Source organism: Parus major, chromosome 2 (assembly GCF_001522545.3).
Source record: "Parus major isolate Abel chromosome 2, Parus_major1.1, whole genome shotgun sequence".
NCBI classification, from domain to species: domain Eukaryota; kingdom Metazoa; phylum Chordata; class Aves; order Passeriformes; family Paridae; genus Parus; species Parus major.
This window is the reverse complement of record NC_031769.1, coordinates 105,955,928-105,979,037: the sequence shown is the minus strand read 5'-3', so window position 1 is coordinate 105,979,037 and position 23,110 is coordinate 105,955,928. Positions and strand designations below refer to the sequence as shown.

General features: G+C 40.3%; 1 protein-coding gene across 1 annotated transcript in view; it reads right to left on the bottom strand.

Annotated features, from left to right (window-relative positions):
* Positions 1-2,118: 2,118 nt before the first annotated feature.
* Positions 2,119-23,110, bottom strand: part of TAF4B (TATA-box binding protein associated factor 4b) — a 71,603-nt gene continuing 50,611 nt past the window's right edge. The window contains exons 16-17 of the mRNA XM_015652548.1: positions 14,806-14,925; positions 2,119-4,103 (exon numbers count right to left, since the gene is read on the bottom strand). Of these exons, the coding sequence (XP_015508034.1) occupies positions 3,939-4,103; positions 14,806-14,925 (285 nt within the window). The 3' untranslated portion in view covers positions 2,119-3,938. The remainder of the gene's footprint in view (positions 4,104-14,805; positions 14,926-23,110) is intronic.

The window sequence follows — 23,110 nt, the reverse complement described above, 5'->3', positions numbered from 1 at the left end:
AGAATCCAAAGTGGCATAACAGACAGGTCTGGTGTGCTGTGCTCTTCAGTCTTGGTTCTCAGCTTTGCACCCCTCAGAGGAGTAAAGCCTTCACTACAGACTGTAGTTATTTCCAGAGCTACAGCCGTAGGACCTGGGATAACAATGGCTGCATCCAGCTTTCAGAGCATGCGCAGACATCATGTGCTACATGCACAGGGAAGAGTGTGCAGTACTTGGCCTCAGAAACCCAGCAGCCCTCATTTAAAAAGCTGCCGGGAACAAGCCTGTTTCACCAAGTCCAATCACTTGGACTGTCTGCCCCTTCAGGACATCCTCACTTGCTTTAGTCTTTCTCTCTTCACCCCAGTGATTACAAATGAAGAGGAAAGCAAAGAACAGAGCAAAGAGATGAACCTGGAGAACAGCTGACAGCACTTTTGCTCAGCACAGTGCACTCACATGGCAGGACACAGGTGCCTACAAAGAGAGGGGGCCTAGAACAACTTGATGCAAACAGTAGCCTTAAGCTACTCGTGTCGAAGTGTCCAAGTGAGTGCAATGGCTTTGAGGAATCATCCAGCAGTGTCTCACGATCCCCTGCTACCCTCCTCATTAAACCTCGAACAAAGCTGCAGGGTGTGTTAGTGCACTCCAGCTAGGCTTTCCCAGGGGGAGAAGGGAAAAGCTGGAGTCAAAGACAGTGCAAAGGGCTGGATTCAGTGCTAAGACTTGAAAATGGCAATAAAAGGAAAAAGCATCAGTTGGAGGAGAAACAGTACAGGCCCCCTTTTGTCACCAAATAACACACAAAATTTGGCATAGAACGCTGCTGAGATAGTAGTAAAGAGCAAGCAACAACAACTTTCCCCCCCCCAAAACTGTATACCCTTTTCTCTGAAAGCTGAGCACTTCAGTGGCAGGGATAGTTGCCCAGCCAGCTCAGTGCATCAGAAACAGCCACTAGGCTAGCAGGCCAGCTAGAAAGCAGGAAATGCCTGGAACAAGCTCTAGAGCCCTCCCAGCACTGGTGGCTCAGACAGTTCCCCCAGGTTCCCAAGCTTGAACATGAGCACACTGAGAACTAAAAGGCAGGGGAGCATGATAGCAGGTTTTGTCCTCATCACCTTATGACTTGGATTTCTGTATTCTCAAAATGGGCAGGAAAAGTGGGGAAAAGCATGGAAGTGAACCCCTGGTGAATCTCCTTTAATTCCTGATGTGGCTGAGCAAAACACAGGTATCTCCTAAATGCCACTTTAGAGGACACTTTTCTCAGAAGCAAAGCTGAGCTCAAATGGGAGGCATTATGAACCCTTGGCAAGAAGACAAGTATTTTTCTGTTTTTGCACCAAGCACAAAGCTGTCCCTGTTTGAAACCAGGCCTAAAGACTTCCTGAAAAACCTTTTTGAAACATCTGCTGCTCCTTACAGTGTAAAGCTTTTGAATTTGAGAGGTCTTTTGGGAGTGGGGTGGGTGTGGACATGGCACATGGGGGAAGAGGAAGCACACAAGGAGAATCTACTGGTGAGAGAGAACTTGCTCTGGCAGCAATAAAAGCATGTGATCTACATCACAGGCAGGCCATAAAAACACCTGAATCATCCATAATCCTTTAAATATATCTATTTATCAATTATTTTCTGCAACATATTTCACTTCAGAATTGCACTGGTTTCAAGAGAAAGAGGCAGGCCAATATGCAGATTCTCTTCGTGGTTCTCCAGCCTGCACTTAATTGTGAGTTGCTTTAAAAATAATTTAGGACAGTGCTTCCACAGCACATTGCTGAAGTCTGACACAGTTCATGCTTTCACTTCCCAGAACACATGCAGAGCTCTCACCTCTGCCCAGCTGTTAACAAAAACCCCCACAACCCAGTCTCTGTGCTGAGAGGAGGAAATCAGGCATGGGATGCTGCTTTTTCTCCCTGCCCACCCCTCCCCTTTCCAGGAGTCCTTTTCTTTGTCACCTACTTCTGTTTAAAACCCCTTCAAACAGAGATGTTCATAGTTAATTTGTCATGTGAGGAAACCGTGCCAGCTCCTGTGACGGGCAGACAGCTGGGACTCGCTCACCGAGTCGCACCATTAGTCATGGTGCTGACAGCTTCAGATGCTGAACTTCTCACATCAGGAAACAGTTAACAATTTATTATTTTTAATAAAATAATTGCTTTAATGCAGTATTTAAAATAACTTTTAACATCTGATCAATAAGATAACAGTACACAAATATGGAAAATGCTGCACTTTACATAAAAAGTAAAGCTAAGCATTTAATTATACAAAACAATTTTGCCCGATGCCATCAATATCTTGCAAACTATAGTTTAGTTAAAGTACTGCTTTTCTTTTATATATATATATATATGCTATATATACATATATAAACAATTTACAGCATTCATTTACTAGATTTGTTTACTACTGTTCCAACAAAAACCAACATAACTGATTCACAACTTTATGAATTTGGGAACCATCTGCAATGGTTCTGATAGTGCAGAATAGCTGTGTGAATAGTTGCTTCAAGTTTTGAAGCAGCATGCCAAGTAACCATAGGAAGCTTGTTCTTCCAAAGAAAAAAAATTCAGCAGGAAGCCATTCAATAGTTGGTTAGAGTATGGTAATGTTCTGTGTTCAATCCCTGTGCAGGCCATTCACTTAAGAGTTGGGCTTGATGATCCTTGGGGGTCCCTTCCAACTCAGGATATTTTGTGATTCTGTGAATGCAGTTCAGTGCCTTTCCCACCAGTCCTGGGAAACAGCCATGCTATACAGCACTGTGTCATGGAAGGCATCATGTTTGGAGGCTGAGGAGAAGGGTGACCCAGAGGGTTTTCCTTCTACCACAAGGCAGTCTTTACCAGCAAGTAGACAATCTTTGAATCTGTTCTAACAGTCTGTACAATCCAGAGTCCTCCTCCTCACTGAATGGAAACAAAGCAACCGTCTAAGTACTTTCTTTTTGAGACACTTCCCTGTTACACTACATTAAAGTATTAAAACAATATTCTAAAGCAGTGAATCCTGTGCTTTGCAAAAACTGCTCATCTCCAAGAGAGTCTTCACTCCAGAGTTCCAATGCATCTCAACTTTTCCCTTTTTTGTAGTCAGAACAGGTTTTGTTAATATCTTTCCACATCTAGGCAAGTTCAATGCTATTTTTTGTATCCACAGAAAGATAAACTGTTTCTTCTGTTCCCTCTCCCTTTTTAGGATCTTTTACTCCTTGTATTTTTAGTAACTCCAAATTTTCCATGACCATCCAAGTATGCCCTAACTACACTCTGTGATGTACTTCAATCACAAGAATGACTGATTTGTCCTCCTTCCCTCAGTCACTTTCTCAGAGGAAAGGCTGAGGGCAGTTGAGGCAAAGTGTAGGGTAGAAAGGACCCCTCATTCCTTTTGCTTGCTACTTTTATCTCCACAAATAAGCATCAAGTAGTAATTCTAAACCCAGAAAATTTAAGATGATGTTGAGTCAGACAGGCAATACATTAGCATGTTTACTGACTGCTGGTTCATGATTAAATACAGTTGCCATGCTATGCTGTGCCATTATAGTGATATTTGTTTCCCAAAATAAGATTGGGTTGGAAGTGGCACTACACATAGAACAGATGTTGCAGACTCTGGAGTACTTAAGCAAGTGACATACATAAACTAGGGACACTTACCAAGCCCTCAGAGCTTGTAAGACAGTTAAATGCAAGCAGATAGGTGCTTACGTGTGCAGCTCAGTGTTTTCACTGGTTTACAGACTGATTTAAGCCAAGTATTATTAAAAACCTTACAGGTGCTAAATTAGGTATTTAATAAAAATGTTTATCTGTAAACAAGAGTTATCCTTACAACGGATCATTTTCCAGAAACTGGAATTTCAGGACAGTGCAACAATGCTTCAGTGTTTTCTTTGGCAGTAGACAGCACGGTGAAATGCACGATTCACATCACTTCAAAAGAGCACGGTACAAGTGAAGAGAATGCTTCATCTCCCTCTCTTGTTCCATGCAGAATATCAAGTCCCTGAGACAGACACGGGTTACTCTTGGAGACAGCATCTGCTTCGTAAGGCTAAAACCTGATGATCCAGCAATTCCATTGCTGTTCAAACCCTAAATGGGGGAGAGAGGAAGAAAAAAACCCATCAGAAACATTAGAATTTCATGTAAACAGAAGTATTAACTAAACTGGTTGGATTATACTGCCCACTTGTACAAAACTAGGCCATTGATGTTCTGTGCTTTCCACGCTGAAAAACAACAATCCAAAGAGCCTTGCACATAAGATACTGAAAAAGACAAAGCAAGCGCTTGCCAGCTGATGGTTTATTTCAGTCAAAGACAAAGTTTTCTTCCCTTAAAATTGTACAAATATGGTAAGATAAATAACTGCCATTTCACTGAAGACTGCTAAACAGACTTGCTCTGAGAAAGGCTCAGCCAACTATGAAGAAGGTACTAACACAGTACCTATGCAGAGCCCCAGGTTGTGCACAGCTCTTACCACTGCTTGCTCCAGAGGTTTCCATCTCTTCATGAGGAAAACTGTCACTGTGAGTGCACCCTAGCTTTGGAACATGGCCAGGAGAAACTCTCATCCCACCCATCATCTGTGCTCTGCTCTTTAAGGGGGCAACAAATACTCAGTGAAAGCATCCAGATATTCAGAATACTGTATCTGAGCCTATCCATCTCAGTCAGCTGCCTTGCTTGGTTATGAAAATACAATTGGTAGGAGATGATGACACTTAGCAGTTTTACATTCAAGCTACTAGAATGAGCAACCCCCACGCTTTCCAAAATGCCCTAAGATTTATTATTAGGGGTGGGGAAGAGGAAGATTACCATGAGCTGCACAATAGACTGGCTACTTATCTTGGAGCCAATCTGTGCTGCACAGCCAGTCTCTTATCACTACTGGAGGGTTCTTGGTAATGAATGTAATTTGTACAAATACGAGTGCTCAGTCTCTGTAACTTCAGCAGGGCAATGCCTGCCAGCATCAACACCACTTGGAGATGGTGTTGCTTGGATGCAGTGTTAACTATATAAATTCTTACCCTAACACTCTCTGCAAGACTTCTGCAAAATTATTTTGCCCACTTTGCTTAGAGAAATCTATTTAAACCCCTCATTTATTAGAAATGATGACCAGTGCTAGACTACATATAGTAGCAAATGCTACTGTTGTTAGGGTGGAAGCATGGAATTTAGTAAAAATATAAAGAGATTTACCAGAGAGCACATGCTAGCCACAGAAAACCCAGGGCACACTGCACAAATGGAAGCTGTATTTTTTACAAGCAGCACGCAGGGTATTCAGCACCATTTCATTTGCTTTACAGTCAATACTATTAAACACTATGAAATGCCATCATTTGAAACTTTCAGTTTGTTAAATGGCTTGGAACAAATGCGTGCATGGGGAAGACTGCTGGCCACATTGCACAGAGGGCACTGCTGTCCTGGTAAGACACAAAAGGGTCACAGTTCAAGTTTGTCATATGACAACCCTGAAGGATCCAGGGAAAAGATAGCTCTGCAATGCAGCTGCCAGCACGGGTTGAAAAGGAGGTCAGTCCAACAGGATGCAGCAGAAGGCCCCAGGCAATGTTATAAATGAAACAAACCCCAAGGGTTTTCAGTAACCCAACAGCAATGTCCTTTAAAATTCAAAGAACTTTATTGAGGTGAAAGTATTTTCTCTCTAAATAAGTCATTAGACTAGAAGTCTTACCTTTAAAAAGACACCAAACAAAGCCACCTCAATCCTGTTCACTCTTACAAAAAGGAGACAGACGGCACATATCCCCCAGCCCACTTTGGAAGCTGTTGTAGCTGCAAGATGCTACAACAGGGCAGAAGCACCGAGCTGCCTGAATTTGAGAAAGTTATGGATTTGTTTATTCTTAAATTCTTACCCGTCATGCCCGGTGCAAAGACACAAAGTGATATTATGCTGTAATTCCACATCCAAAGTCAAAGCTTCTCCTGGGCCCCTGTTTACTAAGACAGACATTCACAGTTCTAAGTTTCCCATAGCATCACTCTGGCTTATCAAAGCTACCAAGTTATTTCAGGGGCCAGGGAGCTCTTTGACAACCAACAGCTCCTACCACAAGTTAAAAGAAAGTGTCCTTCTCTCAAATTACACAATGGTTTAAAATTAAAGAAGCCAACAGACCGCCTAGGTCATTCCAGTCCAGACTGAGACTGTGCTGGGGAGCCCACTTTTAAGTTAATTTATACAGTGCTGAGGACTATCTCCTGTTAGCTACTGTTTTCTACAGTTGTATCAAAACATTGGTTTTTCCTGGTTTTGTTTTGGAACTTGGACCAAGCAGTGGTCCAAGATCTGCACATCCCAAAGAACCATCACAGACACCACTGTTAATGTCCAAGACTACTTAAGGAATGCTCAACTCTGAGCTCTAAAGCTGACACAAGGGACACTTTAAGGGAGGGTCCGCTGCTGCTCCACTTGAGCAAATTCCTATTGGGCAGGAGGTCAGTGTTGTCTAGCTCTAGGCAAAAGTCAATAATCCTCTCCATTACATCTCACATACCCCTTCCTCAAAGGCACAAAGTTTTTGAGACCTGAAAAACTCCAGCCCACTCCTTGCTCCCAGACATCTCTATCATGCTCCTATTTGGGCAGCAATCACTTGTGTCTTGCTGTTTTGGGGGATTCTTCATTGCTAGTCTTCAGCATACCAAGACAGCTTTGTCTCTTTCTAGGGGAAAAATGCTGCATTTCAACTAAGTCACAGACAAGTACAAAGATAAGCATATTGATTATAATAATAAGCATTTTCTATCTAGCAAAGGCTACTGCAATCAGCCTGCATTTCCCCCGCTCCTGCAACATCTAATTATTAGTGCTCTAACTAGCAACTTCTAGTAACTAGTAACTTCTAGTTACTAGTTCTAACTAACTAGTAACTTCTTTTTTTCTCACTCTTTTTTGTTACTTGAAGTTCCTGCCTTTCAGTAAACCCTCACCACTCTGCCTTTCCTCCAAAAGGGAAATGACAGAGACATGCAGCCCAGGAGGGCCAACTACCAGTCTATATTCTACCAGTGAGCCTGGGTATCACAGCTGACAGACCCTGTTTGTAAGCCACACTACAGCAGTGTGACTGCACCACTGTAAATCACCCTTTACTGAGGACTGAGACCACAAGTGGCTTAAAATCAGCCCCACAAGGTCACAACAGCAGCAGTCCTGCTTTTGAACTAGCCTCATCATTGAGCCAAATCAGCACCTTTTCCACAGCAGCACACTGTCACCCCTAGTGCCTTTTATACACACCTTACAGGGATCAATTACACTCACTGATCTTGGCAGCAGAACACATTGTGGTGCTCCTGCTGCAGTCCCAAGCTTCTGAACAGCCAGTTTCATTCAGAGGTTGCTCTGGAAACCTGTTCAAAGATCTCTAGAGCTCTCTCCAGTGGCTGGATGGAGAATTAAATACCAATTCTCTGAAAAGGCAAGATAGAAGTTAATACAGAGCTGCTCACCACTACCACCTTACTTCTAGTCTGCAAGGTATCTGGAGCTTGGCATCTGCAAGTTTGGACCATAGATATAGACAAGGATTTCAAAACTGCTCAGAGCTATTCTACACACAAAGCTCAGAGAGGTCTGCAGACATCTTCCTCCCCACCAAGTTCCAGTCAGGTTCAGTGAGCTGTTCCTGGTGGAGTACACGCTCCCTTCTCAAATGAGCACCTAGTGAATTGAAGCAAAAGTATCCAGGTTCAACCCCCATCTCTGTCAGGTGTGGTCACACTGAGGTCAGTGATACCTAGTGTATGCTGTACTTGGTTTCCCAGCTGTAAAACACAGAATATATTCCTGTCTCATAAGAGGAAACAAGGGTTAAAAAAACCATTAACACATTGTGTTCAAGCACGTACCTGAGTCTCCTCCAGCAGCCAGGGGGAAAGGAAGAGACCCTGTCAAAATTGTGACATTTTTGCTCATACACACAAGTGCTTAATCTAGGCCAGAGAAAACAAAGTGAAAGAAGTTGATAGCAGTTTGGTGGAAAGCCAGCCTACTGATGCTGCCTATTCTAACAAACCTTGGTCTGACAGAAATACTCCCACATTCAAAACACTAAAATATTACATTACTCAATATTTATATGACTCTTTTTTAAAAAATAAAGTTGGTTGTGTTAGCTTGGGGTCTGAGGATCTTATTTCTTTTTAACCTTATAGACCATTAGCTCAAGCCAACGGCTGAAAGACTCAGATCTCTATATTCAGATTGCTTCTTGTGCAGCTGAAAACAAACGTGTATTTATGATGTTATCTGCAGCCTACAAAAAAGCCTCACAGAGCTGTCAGATCTATATAATAGAAAACTCCATTCAATTACACATTTTTCTTCAGATTTCATTGCAACATTCCTACAAGTCCTTTCAAATGTAGGCAACAACATGTTTTACATATTGAAACAAATTACTGTGAATGCAATGTCAGTTTATTCACTATTATGCCCAAGATTCATGTACGCATGTCACTTCGTATGGGTACATCAGATGCTTAATCTGTACCTGGAGGTAATGAATCCTATACAAATATGTCATGTTAGTTAATAGACAATTATTAAGCTGAAATTTTCTGGCTCTTTGCCACATCATTTTAAGCAATGTATTGTCAACTAAATTATAAATCTCTTGACCCTTCACATGTCATCAACATTTGTGTGTTACCAATATGTTCAGCCTAAAGCTACAATGCAATTAGTCATTTAAATTGCAGATATCTTTCACGTATAAGAAGAATTAAGTTCATCTCTAGCACAGAGAAAGCACGATATGGGCCAATGAACTGTATTTCTGAAGCGTGTGAATGGCAGTTGAGAATATTTTTGCCTATTTACATGGGGAAAAAATTCAGATCAAGTGTATGGCCTAGACTGACAGGAGCCAGGAAATTCAGCACAGAAACTGAAACTCTTTAGCTGACAGAGCTGTGCTTTGTTAGGTCTTGAAACAGATAACTAAGATGCTGAAGACATTTTTTTAATTGCAGTAAGTTTTAGCTCCCTTCTTCTCCAAAGGTATGACCATGTTAAGACACTTCAGCTGTCCCAGAGCTTAAATAAGAACCAGAAACTGAAATCAAGAGTCTGCATACATTAAGCATATGCAAAGTAGAAAAAAACCTCACCCTCCAGTATCACTTAATACCTATGGGCTGGGGGAAGGGGTGACAAAGACAGAAACAGACACAGAGTAAGTGAGGGAAACTGAAGTGTAGAAACAGATTTTGTAGCCTAGTTATGAACACCAACTTATATATAAGTAGCCCAATTTGAAGTGATTGCTTTTAAATTAATTTTATGCTGCTCCTAAGAAAATACTTTAGCAGATTATCATGTACCCATGCCAAAGACCAGGCAGTGACCTGACTGCACAGGGAGCTATCATTTGCTACAGAGTCAATTCATGCCTTTAAATTCACACTTAGACACAGTCATGTCCTTAACACCAATACTGAAGATGATGAATTGTGCTAGTATGTTCCCTCATCAGAAGAGCTTATGGCCAAAAAGTGGCAGTAGCTTCTACAGTTGCCACTTACAAGAGCATAAACCCCTTCTGGAAATGAGAAAACAAAGGAAAAAAAAAAAAGAAAAATAGAAAGAAAATATTGGATTGTCATACACCAGAAAAAACATATCATGTCTTTTCCCCAGTCACTTGGAACTGTTGGGTTTACTTCCATTCTGCAGAAAGGACTTGTTGCTCAAAGGCTTAGCTCTTCCTCAGTCAACCTAAAGAACAGTTCCAAAGCTCAAAGAAGCACCATGTACAGAATATGTTTAATCAACATGCACTGCAGCATCCCAAAGTTGTAAAACAAGAAGAGTAAGTTTAAGTTCTGCTAACAATGATCAGATGTGGCAGACACAAGAGAAGATGACAAGCTCATTTCCTCCACCCACAATCAATACTAAAAATGGAACAATGACCACTGCGGTAAATAAGGCATTTCTCCCATTTTTGCTTGCCAAACTTCTTTGCAGACAGAGAATGTAAGTGTGGACTGCTGTATTAGATGTGCACAACCCTGGAAGTACCACATTATTTCAAGTATGTTGGCCAGGGCTAGGAGTTTGACAGAAAGGAAGTACTTGAATGGCTCTGCACTGACCACAGCATATTAGCGCCATGATTTACTTCTGCAGCAACTACTTGCAGTAGCTTAAGTTTCCACAGCAAAGCCAGACTACCTGTGACAAAGGCAAGACCCACACTTACTAACAGAGCAGCTAGTCTTGGCAGGGGACAGAACAGACACAAGCAGTATCTGGAAGGAGGAATTTCCTTTGCTATTGCATCTGGCAAAAAGAAAGAAAAGTCACGAGATGTAGACCCCGAGTCAGTCAGTGGAACTAACCTGGAAGAAAGCAAGTGAAGAACTCAGCACCAATAGCACTTAGGGCCAGGAGAGACTGCATCACTTCTAAGTACTTAATGTATTATCATGGAGCCAGAAAAGCAATGCAAAGCAAGTAGTCTACCCCAAAAAATTACACAGAAGTACAAGTATCCAACTAAGTTTTCCTATACAAAGTAGAAGACAGGCCTGACCGCAGTATTCAGATGCCGACCATTAGTGTAACAGCCAGTCTTCTTCAGCCTACTTTCACAAACATCTGGAGACTTTTTTTCCTCCCTATTGCATGATTCTGCACAAATACACAGCTCTTGGTTCAAGGCCAAAGATGACCTTCTACCCAAGACACGTTTGAATAGAAGGAAAGAAAGTTTAAGGACTTAGAACTGTAGCCTTCAAATTTCTAAGATTCCAGTTAGAGTGGGAATAAGACAAAGCTGTTCCCAAAATGGCTTTGTTAACAGAAAACCAGTAAATCTTACTAAAAAATATAAAAAAAATCTTGACTATTTATCAGCATTGAAAACATTATGGGGTGTGTTACCAACCAGTAAAAGCTATGAAACAGAACAAAGAATTAGGAAAATAAATCTGTGGTTTCAAGTTTACTTTTTTCTTATTTGTTTTAGAAGTGTCCTCCCTTCCCAAGATGAGTTAGTTTTCAATTCTTCCTACCCTTTAATTCATTACTGCTTACCACATGCCCTCAAACTAGGGGAGGAGGAGAGGTGGGTAACAAATGCACAAACCCCATGACACATATAAATCAAATCCAAAGGCCTCTTCTCTTCATTGTATCCAAAAGCATCCAGAGGGATAAGAATGAGAGAGATGAAGATATTGCCACCTCTGGATTACAAGTAGCACCAATTAACACATTTTCACAATAGAAGGATTTTTTTACCAGGGCTTTCTCAAATTACTCTTTCTGAACAATACTATTCAAATTTTAAGTTGCAGTGAAGAGAACATGCAAAACTACCCAAACTAGTGTTTCCAACAAGAAAGGAAAAAGAATTCCCATTATACTGATGCATTTTCTTTCTTTTATTTTTTTTATAATTAGGCCTAAAGCATTAGCCTTATTTTTTTCATTCCATGACCATCATGGATTTGTTCCTACTGCTATTTCAATTTTAGATATACATAAGCAACCATGGCAATATACAGATTATTCTTTTTATATTGTTTCTAGGTCCAAATTAGTTGACAGGCACTCCTCTGGACAAAAGCCTCTTTCTGTATTTGTTACACTATGAGGTGATGAGGCTGCTGGCAGGCAGGCTTCTAGCTGGAAAGCACATGATTGTGTCACCACATCTTCTAGTTACCATATTAAAATGACCCATAATAGGTCTCCTGGAAAGACCAAGTAAAGCACAGTTTCAGACATCAAAATAAGATAAATTTGCAGGAATCATGTGCTCAATTATCTTGGGAAAAAGACTTTCTAGAAGAGGAGAAAAGCCTGGTGCTGTAGTGTGAAGAAATAGAAAACCTCAGGCTGAAAAATCATCCCAGTTAAACACATATATTCATTTGTGGATAAGTTAGCATACCATGCTCCCTAAAATGCTGGTTTGAGCCTTTGACATTTACTGCAACAGTAGGCAGCAGATTCAACCAACCCAGTCTGCTGAACTGAACTTTCCCAGTACCCATTACATCTTGGTACTGAATAAAGAAAGGCAAATATATGACAAATTTGCTTACAGAGTTTCACTTTTTTAATACATGCTGTAACTGATTATTTCTTCCCTGTCTGCCCAAATACCTTAGGGCTTCGGTTTGCGTCAATAATTGCTTGAAACGATTCCTTTCCTTTAATTATTGCAGTAGGCAACCATAAAAAACTGTAGAGAACTGACATGGCCATGGGAGACACAAACGTTGTACAAAGAACATTATCCAAAGAATGTTGAAATCATAGTTAAAAATCCTAATCCAGTTAGCATCAGTGATTTCACTCGATAATGTTAAATATCACTCGGATTTAGGAATAACTTCTTCCATCATACCTGTCTACCAAGATATTAGGCTTTAAAAATAATAACAAAAAAAAAAAAGGTCACAGGAGTATTATGCACAGATTTGCTTGCCATTGCACAGTCTAGAAGTTGTGAAATTTAAGATTATCTGAGAGTAAAGCTGTCTGTATTTTGTCTGTATTTGCAATTTGAAATGAGAAAGTACATCCTGCCTGTTTAAATTATTCTCAGACAGGTTGCCCAAAAAGATGATTTTAAAGATGCCCAAATGTGTATCAGCCTAAGGCTATATTGTACTTGCTTTCAGTTTCAAAGACCTCCTTTCATCTCTGAAGAATGGAATGTTGTTTACTGCTCAGGATGTTTTGCCATGTTATCATGAATGTATTACAAATGCTCTGCTTCTTGAACTAGAGAGTGTTTGTCAAAACCGTTCTTAATTCTACACAAGAAGTCTTAAGCCTTTTATAAATCCTGCTCAGATATATTGCGACACTTAAAAACATTTAAATCTAAACATCCTTCTCAAGGATTGCTATCCTGCATAATTCCAGAAAATAGAAAAAAGAGGTCTGCAGAGATACGCTTTCCAGTAGCACGAAGCCCAAGAACTAGGCACTGGAATGCGAGCTTGCATGCAAGAAACAAAAATAGTTTCACTGTCAGAATTTGTTTCACCTACTGCCCCTGTAAATCAGTCTAGTGTGACAACCTATATGAGAAGCTTCTTAAAATACAGCAGGTAAATCTGTGACAATGGAATGTTATCAAGGTTTATGGTCAGTTTTAGGCGTGTCATGTCCACATTCTTTTAAAGTGGCAAAGTAAATAATGGCTCACCAGCTTTCAACAGCAACACTGTTATCTGTCTTGCTTTGCCATAATCTCATGAAGCTTTTAATAAAGCAGACATACCACAGATGATGAGAAATAACTGAAAACTACTTAACAGGCAGACTTGTTAAGTATTCAGAAACAAATCCGGCAATAATTACAGAAAACCACTATGAAGAACAGGAATAGTCACCCGATAGAAGCTTGGGGGAAGATGAAAAAAGAATGGGGAAAACTGTTCCTGTGCTAGACTGATTTTTTCAAGTTTTTCCAGTGGTATTATAAAAAGAAATAGCCATACATTTAGCTTCATGTGAAAGTGCATTAAAAAACTTCAAAGAAGAGAAGAAAAGCTGCTCAAAAGCTGTGAACGCTGCTTTCTGCAGCTTGTTTAGAGATAGATTGCTTCCCTTCACTTGTGGTTAACGGGGAGTATTCAAAGACTTAATTCTGCATCCATGTCAGGGAAAAAATAAGTTAAAAATTCACTGAAACAAATCTATCTCACCAGCTTAGCGAGGCCTCTTGTCACAGTCCAGATGAAGACAAAACTACAGGACAGATGCCACCACTGTCTCAGTTACACTGCAAATAACTGAGGACAAGGTCCTCCCAGACTCCGCTATGCAAAAATGACAAAGTATTTTCAATCCTACCATCTATGTAAGCTTCCCAGACAACAAGAATGAAAAAGACTTAAGGTTCATCAGAAAGGACAACTTTACTACCACTGCCTCCACACAAGAGTTACTGTCCAGGCTCCTGCTCATTGTGATTATGTCAGGCCAGCCAGCCTTTCACTTGAGCAATATCAGGGCTTCATGACAGAGCAGCAGAACTGGCAGTAACACTGATTTCTCCAATCTCCAGCAAAGATGATGACCTTTAACAGAAGTAGGCTGTCAGTCTCCTCAGAAAGGACTTCTGCAGCCACAAAAGCTTCCCAGGTACTGGGAACAGTTACTCTTCAGCACATTAAGAGATTTGCTCAGAAAAGATTTGTTAAAAGCACTTTCAATATTCAACATGAGCCATGGGAGACTGAAGATCTGGCTCACTGCAGGAAGTGAATGGTCTAGCTTTACTGATTTATTTATTGCTTTTTGGGGAGAACCTAGCCAAGGTAAACTCACAGAATACTTGAAAAGAGTCCCTATGCATTGTGCATGGATGAAAGTCCACAGTCAAATGTCAAATCAAGAGCCATTTCAAAAGCCATCCAAGCTAGGCACTGTGAGGGCAACTGAAGAGCCATGACAATTACCTGCTGTGGAAGGCCACCACAGCTTGGCTACCCTCCACTATAGAAGGAAATTTCTCTGAGTCATCACTTTATTCAATCCTTTACAACAGTGCTCTTACGCACCGTCATTCCTTTAACACACAATTACACACTCCCATCTAATTTACCAAAAGCAATCCTTTCAAGCACCTAACACACAAACTAGGTTTCTTACAGAATGCAACAAACCATTTTGTGTGAGAGAACTCTCACTTCTTCCTACAGGGAAAGATAAACGTAATTCAGTATGAAGATGTAACACCATGCAAGTCATTGCAAACCACGTCTGTACCTCGAGCCCAGATCCAACATTTGATGAATCCAATGGTCTCTTCTTCCTTGGTCCAATGGCTGCCAAAGCTGTGAGGTTGGCTTCTCTTTGTTGCATCTGTGCTAATTCCAACTGTTGCATCTAATTTAAAAAGAAAACATCTACATTAATTATGATACACATTATGTAAAGTTTTTTGGTTTTTTTTATAGTAGTTTCAGACAGCTCTGTAGCTCCTACAGAAACACATGTTTCACAGCATCTTTCCCCTCTTTCTGGTCACTTTTAACAAATTCCAGCACTCAGGCATGCTTGGAGCCCTACGTACAGCTATTCTGAATATTCCTCTATCACCTGAATCCAGCACTTAATACTGCCATTGTGAAACATTGTACTATCCAATTTAACAGGATGCTGCCAGTTGACTGCTAGTTTTTCTTTTACCAGTATGTATTTGAATGCTCAGGAACATCTGAAGCAAGTTAGAGATACACCACCATGTTTATTTTCACTCACCTCAAAACTGTTGAACACTTAGAAATCATTAGAAACAACCTTCACCTGGGTTAAGTACACTTGGGATGGGATAGAAACTCACAGTAAAAAGGAATAAAATAAAATAAAATTCAACAAAGAAAACCTCTTGTATTTCAAGATACATTCTATTCAATAATTATCAATGCCAGCTACTTTGGAGCTCAATCCAGCCACGTCTGCTGGCAGACTGACAGTCTTAGATCAGCCATCTTGCTGATACAACCACACTGCTTCCAGATCCACCAGCTGTCCAACTTGGAGCATGGGTGGAGAAGGAAGGCTTTCCAAACATAACCCTCTGGTTTGATGTCAACCCTGGGATAATCTGACCTGCAATTGTATAGCTCTGTAGCCCGTGTCCTCCCCATTCCCAGCACTTAGAACATTGTTCAGATGGAGATTTTCTGCATGGATGTGCATGTCTTAAAAAAAATTCAAGTAGAACTATACCATGGGTAGGAAAGCATCCAAATCTCCTCCCCCTTCATAAACTCAATGAATTACCTGGATTTCCTCACCCAGTCAATACAGATATCTTGCTTATCAAGCTTGCAACACTGAGTTTGCTTGCTTTTCAGCTCTCAGAGATCCCACTTGAAGAGAACAACAGCTGATAACAACTGAGCTTGCAGCACCTACATGGTATAGGTCCCCTACTTGCTACCACTTAAATAAAGATGAAACCACAACAAATAAATACTTTGGGGTTCAGGGCAAGCATTTTGAGAAAGAGAGCTTTTGGCTGGGTGGTCTCTGAGTGGGTGTAGTTACACACCTTATTTTACTTCATATAACTGGGCTTTAGTGATGGTGGCAGCTTCACATCAAGTACTGCAGCAGCTAGGCTATTTAAATAAAAACAGTATTTCAGGGCAAGATTCCTAAAAGAACAACGTTCCCTAGAAGACTCAAACTGATCAAGGTTTTTCAGCAGAAATCAGGGAAAGTAAGAGTCTAACAAGTATGTTGTGAAGAGAGTTTCTGGGGGCTTTGTATGTTTCAGTTTTGAAAACAGCACTATTTGCAAGTCATCTTTCATCACATTTCATATGTAGGCTTTTACTGTAGTAGTGCTTCTTCACACAGTAGTACTTCTTCAATGCTAGATACCATCATTCACTTACCACACACACTAGTCTTGCTTTTTCGTGGGCACACAACTAAAACCTTATCTATCAAAATTCACTCAATTCAGTCAGCTTGTTTTTTATCCAAATATACAGGATTGCTTTCAGTAATATTTTACAGGCTACAAACTTTCAAACTACTACTATTTTGCAATTGTCTGAGGTTAAGTCCAGCCAGCCTACTAGCATAAAATGCTTTAGATAAACATTCCTTTAATCTCATATATAGATTGAATCTCATATCTTTATATTTAGTAACACACTCCAGCCAATCAGATGGGAGAAAGTGAACATTAATAAAAAAAAATTTGAAACTTTGCAAACTGTGAAAGACTGGGGCTTAGAAACTACTTAAGCAGGAGCAATAAAAAGCTTAGAATAAGCATTAAATCTCAGCAATAAAATGCTGAGATTTTTTGGCAGAGGCAGGTGCTGACTTCCAGCCTCAGCTGCCCAGGCCTCCAACACGTGGAGCCACCCCTCCCTACAGGCAGCTATGGAGCATTCCTGCAGAAGTAAAGCATTCCCTCCTGCCAGCAATGTAGTTCAGTGATCAACATGGTCACATGTACACCAGAGTCTTTTTGCCATGAGAGGGGGCATTGCAACATGCCATGCACACACCAGCCCTCTGGGGTAAAATTAAACTCCCAAAGGCTCCAGTGAAAAAGAAAACCAGAAGGAGAAAGACGGTTTGCTTTAATTTAGGAACCATTACACTCAAAGTAAAATGACTTTTAAAACCATTAAACTTAAGACAAAGCAAAACAAATCAAAAGCCTTTATTAGTCTGTGTGCTTCCACCCCTGGCAATCACTGGAAAATATATCTCCCTTCTCTCTCAACTCTACAAAACACATACAACCAGCTCTACTGCAGTTAGACTTGTCAAAAACGCGTGGCTGCTGAACACCTCTGGCTTGAAGCAGCATTGAAATAAGCCCCTCTCTCCTTTTTACAGCTGTTATTGATGGGCAGCCATGGTCAAGTGTGAGGACAAAAGGCAGAGCTATGAATTAAGTTGTCAAGAGGGCTTTGGGTTGCCATCAGCATGGAGTGGAGGGGACTGGGCAGGTTAAGGATCTCATGGTGGAGCATGAGGATGATGCTCTGGTTGAGGACTGGGCAGTGCCTTGGCACCATCACCATTTACCCCATGGAACTCGAGCAGACCAAGCGTGCTGCTGGCACAGACACACTGCAGGAGGGAGCAATGCTGCTGGAGGGCAGTGCTGGCAGAGGTAACAACGGATGACACTTGGGGGATTGTATAAAAAAAGATGTGTTTTCTAGAAACAGAATTGATGCATCTTCAACCAGGCAGTTCCCAAGACAATGCTGGAATCACATGTCATTACCAACATCTGCTCTCTCCAATACATTTTCCACCTCCTAGGCAGTCAAAGGATTTTTCAACTCATACAGAATCTCACCAGAGGTTTGAAGCAAAAGAAAAAAAAAATAAAATCACAGTCTTGTTGCGTTCTACATCTCAGGGATTTTTCTGAGAACGTAATTAAGACAAATGAATTTATACACTCTATTTCTATAATGGACTCAACAGATCCCCATTAAGCGATACGGGCAGGCATCCAAATTACCCTGCTGAAGCCAGCAAAATCATATTTTCATCAAGTTTTGTTCCATTAAAAATTGCAGATTAAGTGTCTAAACATTGTGTGAGCAGTTAAAAGCACAGGATAAGGAGAAGACAAGCAGATAATGTCAAGGGATACCCGAGGATACTGGCTGGCTAACTACTACCAGATTTTCCTAAACGAGATTAGGAAAGAGCAAGAGGTGACTATGTGGAGCCAAATCTTTCTTTAATGGTTAGTTTTGTAGCACCTAAGTTAGGAGAGAAAGATCACTGCAGTAAAAGATGGCAGAAGTAGTATATACACTTTATTAAGATATAATACAGAGAAGCTGCATGGTTTCCCTTCTAGAGGTCAGTTTTATTAACACTGATGTCTTTGAGTATGATTGGATGCAAAGAGAAAGAACTGTCACACCCAGATGAAATCATACCATCATACTCATCTTGACAACAGATTAATCTTTTTCCTTGAAGACAGAAGTGTGTCATGGCAATTCCAGAGGAGCGTGGGGAAGCTGCACCATACATCAGACCCCCAAACTAACAGGCTGCCCCTCAATCTGACCTACTTCATCTGCTGAAAGAAGCTGCTCTTCCATCATAACACAAGAACCCAACACATGCTCTATTCAAAACTTATTCCCCAAGAAGGGCATTAAGAGGGGATGGGTTCCAGGCAAGTGGCAAATGATTGCTCATGCTTCTTTCCCCCACATTCTGATTTCACATATGCTAAGAATTGCAGTACAAAGAGTTCTAAAAACCTGTGTATAAAGATCAAATTGCTATGAAAACGTCTCAGAACTTGTAAAATAGTCTTTGTTGCTGCTGGCCTTTTTAATAATAAAAATAGGGTTTAAAGTCTGGTCTTGCAGCAAGCAGGAATCTCTAGGGTGACACAATAACCATTTTAGCTAATCTGACCTGCAGCAGAAATCAGGAAATAAGGTATGTTTTAAAGTCCTTCCTTATAGTGAAATGGCATTTGCAGCATGGCTGTAATCACACAAAATGAAAGGTTTTAAAATTGACCTCTCTGTTCTTCACTCAATCCTCTGAGAAAAAAATTTCTTTTCCTGCTCACAGAAATTCTCTCACTTACGTCTCATACCCCACATTTCAGAAAATACGCAAAATCTATTTTTACTATTACACCAATGACATTTTTGAGGCACTATAATATTAAAAAAATAAATTTCAAGTTGTATAAGAAGACAAGTGCTTCAGCTATGAGATGCTGAAACTTTTACTTAAAGCAATACTGCAGATTGGTTTTAAACTCTTTTGGTTAAGAAGTACATGATAATATAGTTGCCTGCCTTATCAGAGCCTCAATAATGCAAGTTATGCAAATCTTGAGGCTTTCCCTAAAGTGGAAGAATCCCTTAAACAGAACTGATGAAAAGAATACACTGCCACAAATAAAGTCAACTAATTCACAGCAGCTAATCCATGATGTGTACAGCAGAGGGTGGCTGTACTATCAAAGGGGGGGAGGGGGAAGAGTGTTATCGAGCTGAATTCAAGTTCACCTTAGAAAAGGAGTAAATGAAAGCCTTTGTGTCGGGTCACAAAGTACCCAGCACAGGATTCAAGTACTTAGAATAAGCTTTCATAGAAGACAAAGTGCATGAAACATTTAGTCTCCAGAGCCTCAAAAAGCAGTTTTGCCAGGGAAGGGTTCTCTACAGGTAGAGATGAGATCACCTGTCTCAGCCAGGGCTCACAGAGCAGTAACAGAACTGAGGTTAAAGAAAAGCCAGACAGGCAGCCCTTGTCCAGCAGATGACATGCCAGCATTGTGCTAGCATGAGAAACTCATACCACTGTCTGCTTCTGCACTTCAATATACTAAGTATTAGCAAACAAATCTGAGGAGCAGAGAAAAGAAATCTCTCTTCATTTGAGTGCTAGGAACTTATGTCTGGGGAAAAAAAAAAAAAAAAAAAGAGCCAAAAAATTTTCTTGGCAATGCAATGACAAATAAATACAGCCCCATGAGCTCAGAAGAAATGCTGGCAAGACAGATGTGGCTAAATTCTGGACTTGGTTATAATTAATATAAGAGAAAGACTTAAAAATGTATGCACAAGCTACTGGCTTTAATATTAAGTAAAGAGTGGGGATGTCTCCACATATGACATTACAGGCAGATAGAGTACAGGACAGATTAAATAAATATTTAAACTAACAGAAGAACTGGCAGGAAAGGAAACCAGGGAAGGCTGAAGACAACTTAATGTATGCCTAAGGGTTATGTGTGCTATCCAGCAATAAGTACATCAGGAGTAATAAAAGCACTAAAATAGACGAACAAGAATTTGTATAAGACTTGCGGGGGGGGGGGGGGGGAAAAAAGAGAAAAAAAAAAAAAAAAAAAAAAAAAAAGGTCAAAAGGGGGGGGGGGGGGGGGGGGGGAAAGAAAGGAATATAGGCATAAAAAAGAGACAGGAGGTCCCAATCCTATCAGCTTCCACAATAAAGGAACCAAACAATAAATTAACAAATAGTAAAATTCAAAGTAAGTCAAATTAACTGAGACCAAATTTCAATGTCTACCTTTTTCTAGCTCACATCTGTGAAAGAGAAACCTCAGGACCTATCTGAGCCTTTTATTGCCCTTTACTCTGTATTTTTAAAGAATTAAATACTGAGGTGCTTTTTTTTAGTGGGTCCACTTATTCCACTCAAATGACTTTTCTCTTTTTTGTATCCATTCTCTCTTTTTAACTAGCTTTTTCAAGCAAGGTTTCACTGGGTTTCATTATGTCCTCTGTTTAGTGCTTTGAAAGTTGCCTACTGCTCTCAGTCACTTCTCTCTTCATTGTCTTTGGAAGAAAGAACTGCAATTTTTTTCACATTCCCTTTAAGCATTTTAAGAAACTTGTGAAGAAAATGAAAAATAAACCTTAAAATCTGCTTTCAATCCCAAGCCTCTCACACTGGTTGTCATAAAGCTCAATGAGCATTACTGCCTCCAGCTTCTACCTTTCCTATACAAAATTTTCTGCCCTACAGGTTGAATGCAGCTGAATAGCAGACTTCTCATATGGGGGACATTCTCTGAGGAAAACTGACACTTGGAGGCTGCATATTTAAACATTTACCATCCTCTCCTTTTGCCTATAATGCAACTTCTCTTCTTGCAATTGCTTCCTTTCAAACTGTTTTAATTAGCCATACAATTAGTTTCCACTGACTTTTCCCTCTGTTGTAATTTAAATTTAACAGCAGAAAGGCAGAATAGCATGCACTGGATTGAAATGCAGTCCTGACTTATAACAGAGCTATATATAATACTGTAGATTTTTTTCAGGTTAATATCCCACACACCTGCTCCAGTGGCAGCACTACCATGGCTGTGTGCCCCAAGACCAGCTGCTTTGTCTGTCTAAAAGGGTGCAATAAAATGTTCTGGAGAACAATAGAATATTTTTTCCAGGATAGCCACAAAGTAATCTACCCGTAGGAGGAGGGGAAAAAAATTGGTATTTAGAGTTGATATTTCCTAATACATAATTAACTCCACATAAGGAAAACATCCAGGGCACAGTGACTTCCTGACTCCTTATTTTGTCCACTCTTGGTAAGAATTTCCTATGTGTTGGAGAGTGTATGTCCTTTTACCAGTTTTTTGGTTTGCTTAACCATTATTGACACATTTCTGTGTTTTCTAGGACACTTGGAACGTGATTCTTCCTTTGCAGTCCCATCAGCTTGCCTTACTTGGAGGCCCAGAGAAGTTCTTGGGTGTCTGGCATCCAGCATCAAGCTCTCTGTGTGCTTTCAGACATTGCTTAGGCTAATTTTGCTGCAAGGACAAGAAACAGACAACAGCACCCACACCAGTACAACATATTCCACAGGTTTTGTTTCAGATGCCATTTCTTAGGAGAAGACTCTTCAATGACTATCAGCAGGCAGGCTTCTCCATCTCATCATACAGTCCATCCAACACTTCTTGGCAGACAGCTCTCTGTATCTTCATTATAATTTTCTTTTTGTATTTTCAGCCCTAAAGTTTCCTCTATTAGCATATTTCTAATCTAAGGCCATATTTACAACTGGTTATACGTCCATTTTCTGTCTCTCAGACAAACTGAGAAAAGGCTATTTGCAAATCCAAAAACATAGTTAATGGAGTTTTGTGGGGGGGCTGGTTTTCACTAAAGATAGTTGTTATCATCTTTCAGCCAGATGGTTTTAGGGTATTCAATGCAGTGTCTCAGCTGCTCTTTTCTTACATCCCTTCAAAACACTAACATGAGTGCCACAAACAGGCATTCTGTTTGCTTTGTACCTCACCCAATAATCTAACACATTGTGGAATTTCTATTCCTTTCTACAAGACTTGCAACACACCAAATCTCTGATGATTGCCCTTTGTAATTTGTAAGGCTACATTGCAGTTAATAAAATTTATGTCTCTTTTGATTATCAAGGTTTGTTTTTTTGTTTTTCAAAACATGCAGAAGCAGGTAAGAAACACTACAGAATAATAAAGATAATATAAATCAGGTAATTAAGCAGAAGCTCTTAAGATGTCACTGAAGGCTCATAAAAAAAGCCAATTGATCACAATGAGGTTTTGTTTTGCTTGCAGCATCCTGTACTTGCTTTTTTGAGAGATTATGGTTAACTTCGGCCCTGCCACAAGAATGGTCTTAAATAATTTGAACCACTGGGTCCAGAAGACTAAACAGAGAAGCAGCACAAGAAGAAAAAGAAAACAAACAGCTTGAAAATGTGAGTTGGAGGCTGTAGGGCAAGCAGCAAAGAATCAAGTTACAGTAACTTGTTACCTGAGAAAGTGAGAGGAAATAAGGGAGTTAGAAGGTTATACGAAATAGGTAACTGCTGAAAAGATACTAGAGAACAACTAAAATCACGTCATTACTATGTAAGACCCAGAATGCACTGGAATCAAGCTGTCTTTTTGTTTGATGTTTTCTATAGGGTTTGTTTGGTCTCTACAAAAACCCTAGGGTTTGGCATTTTCCTTTATTATCCTCAGTCGATAATAAAGGTACCGAATTTTCTCATCATCTCATCCACTGCTGCC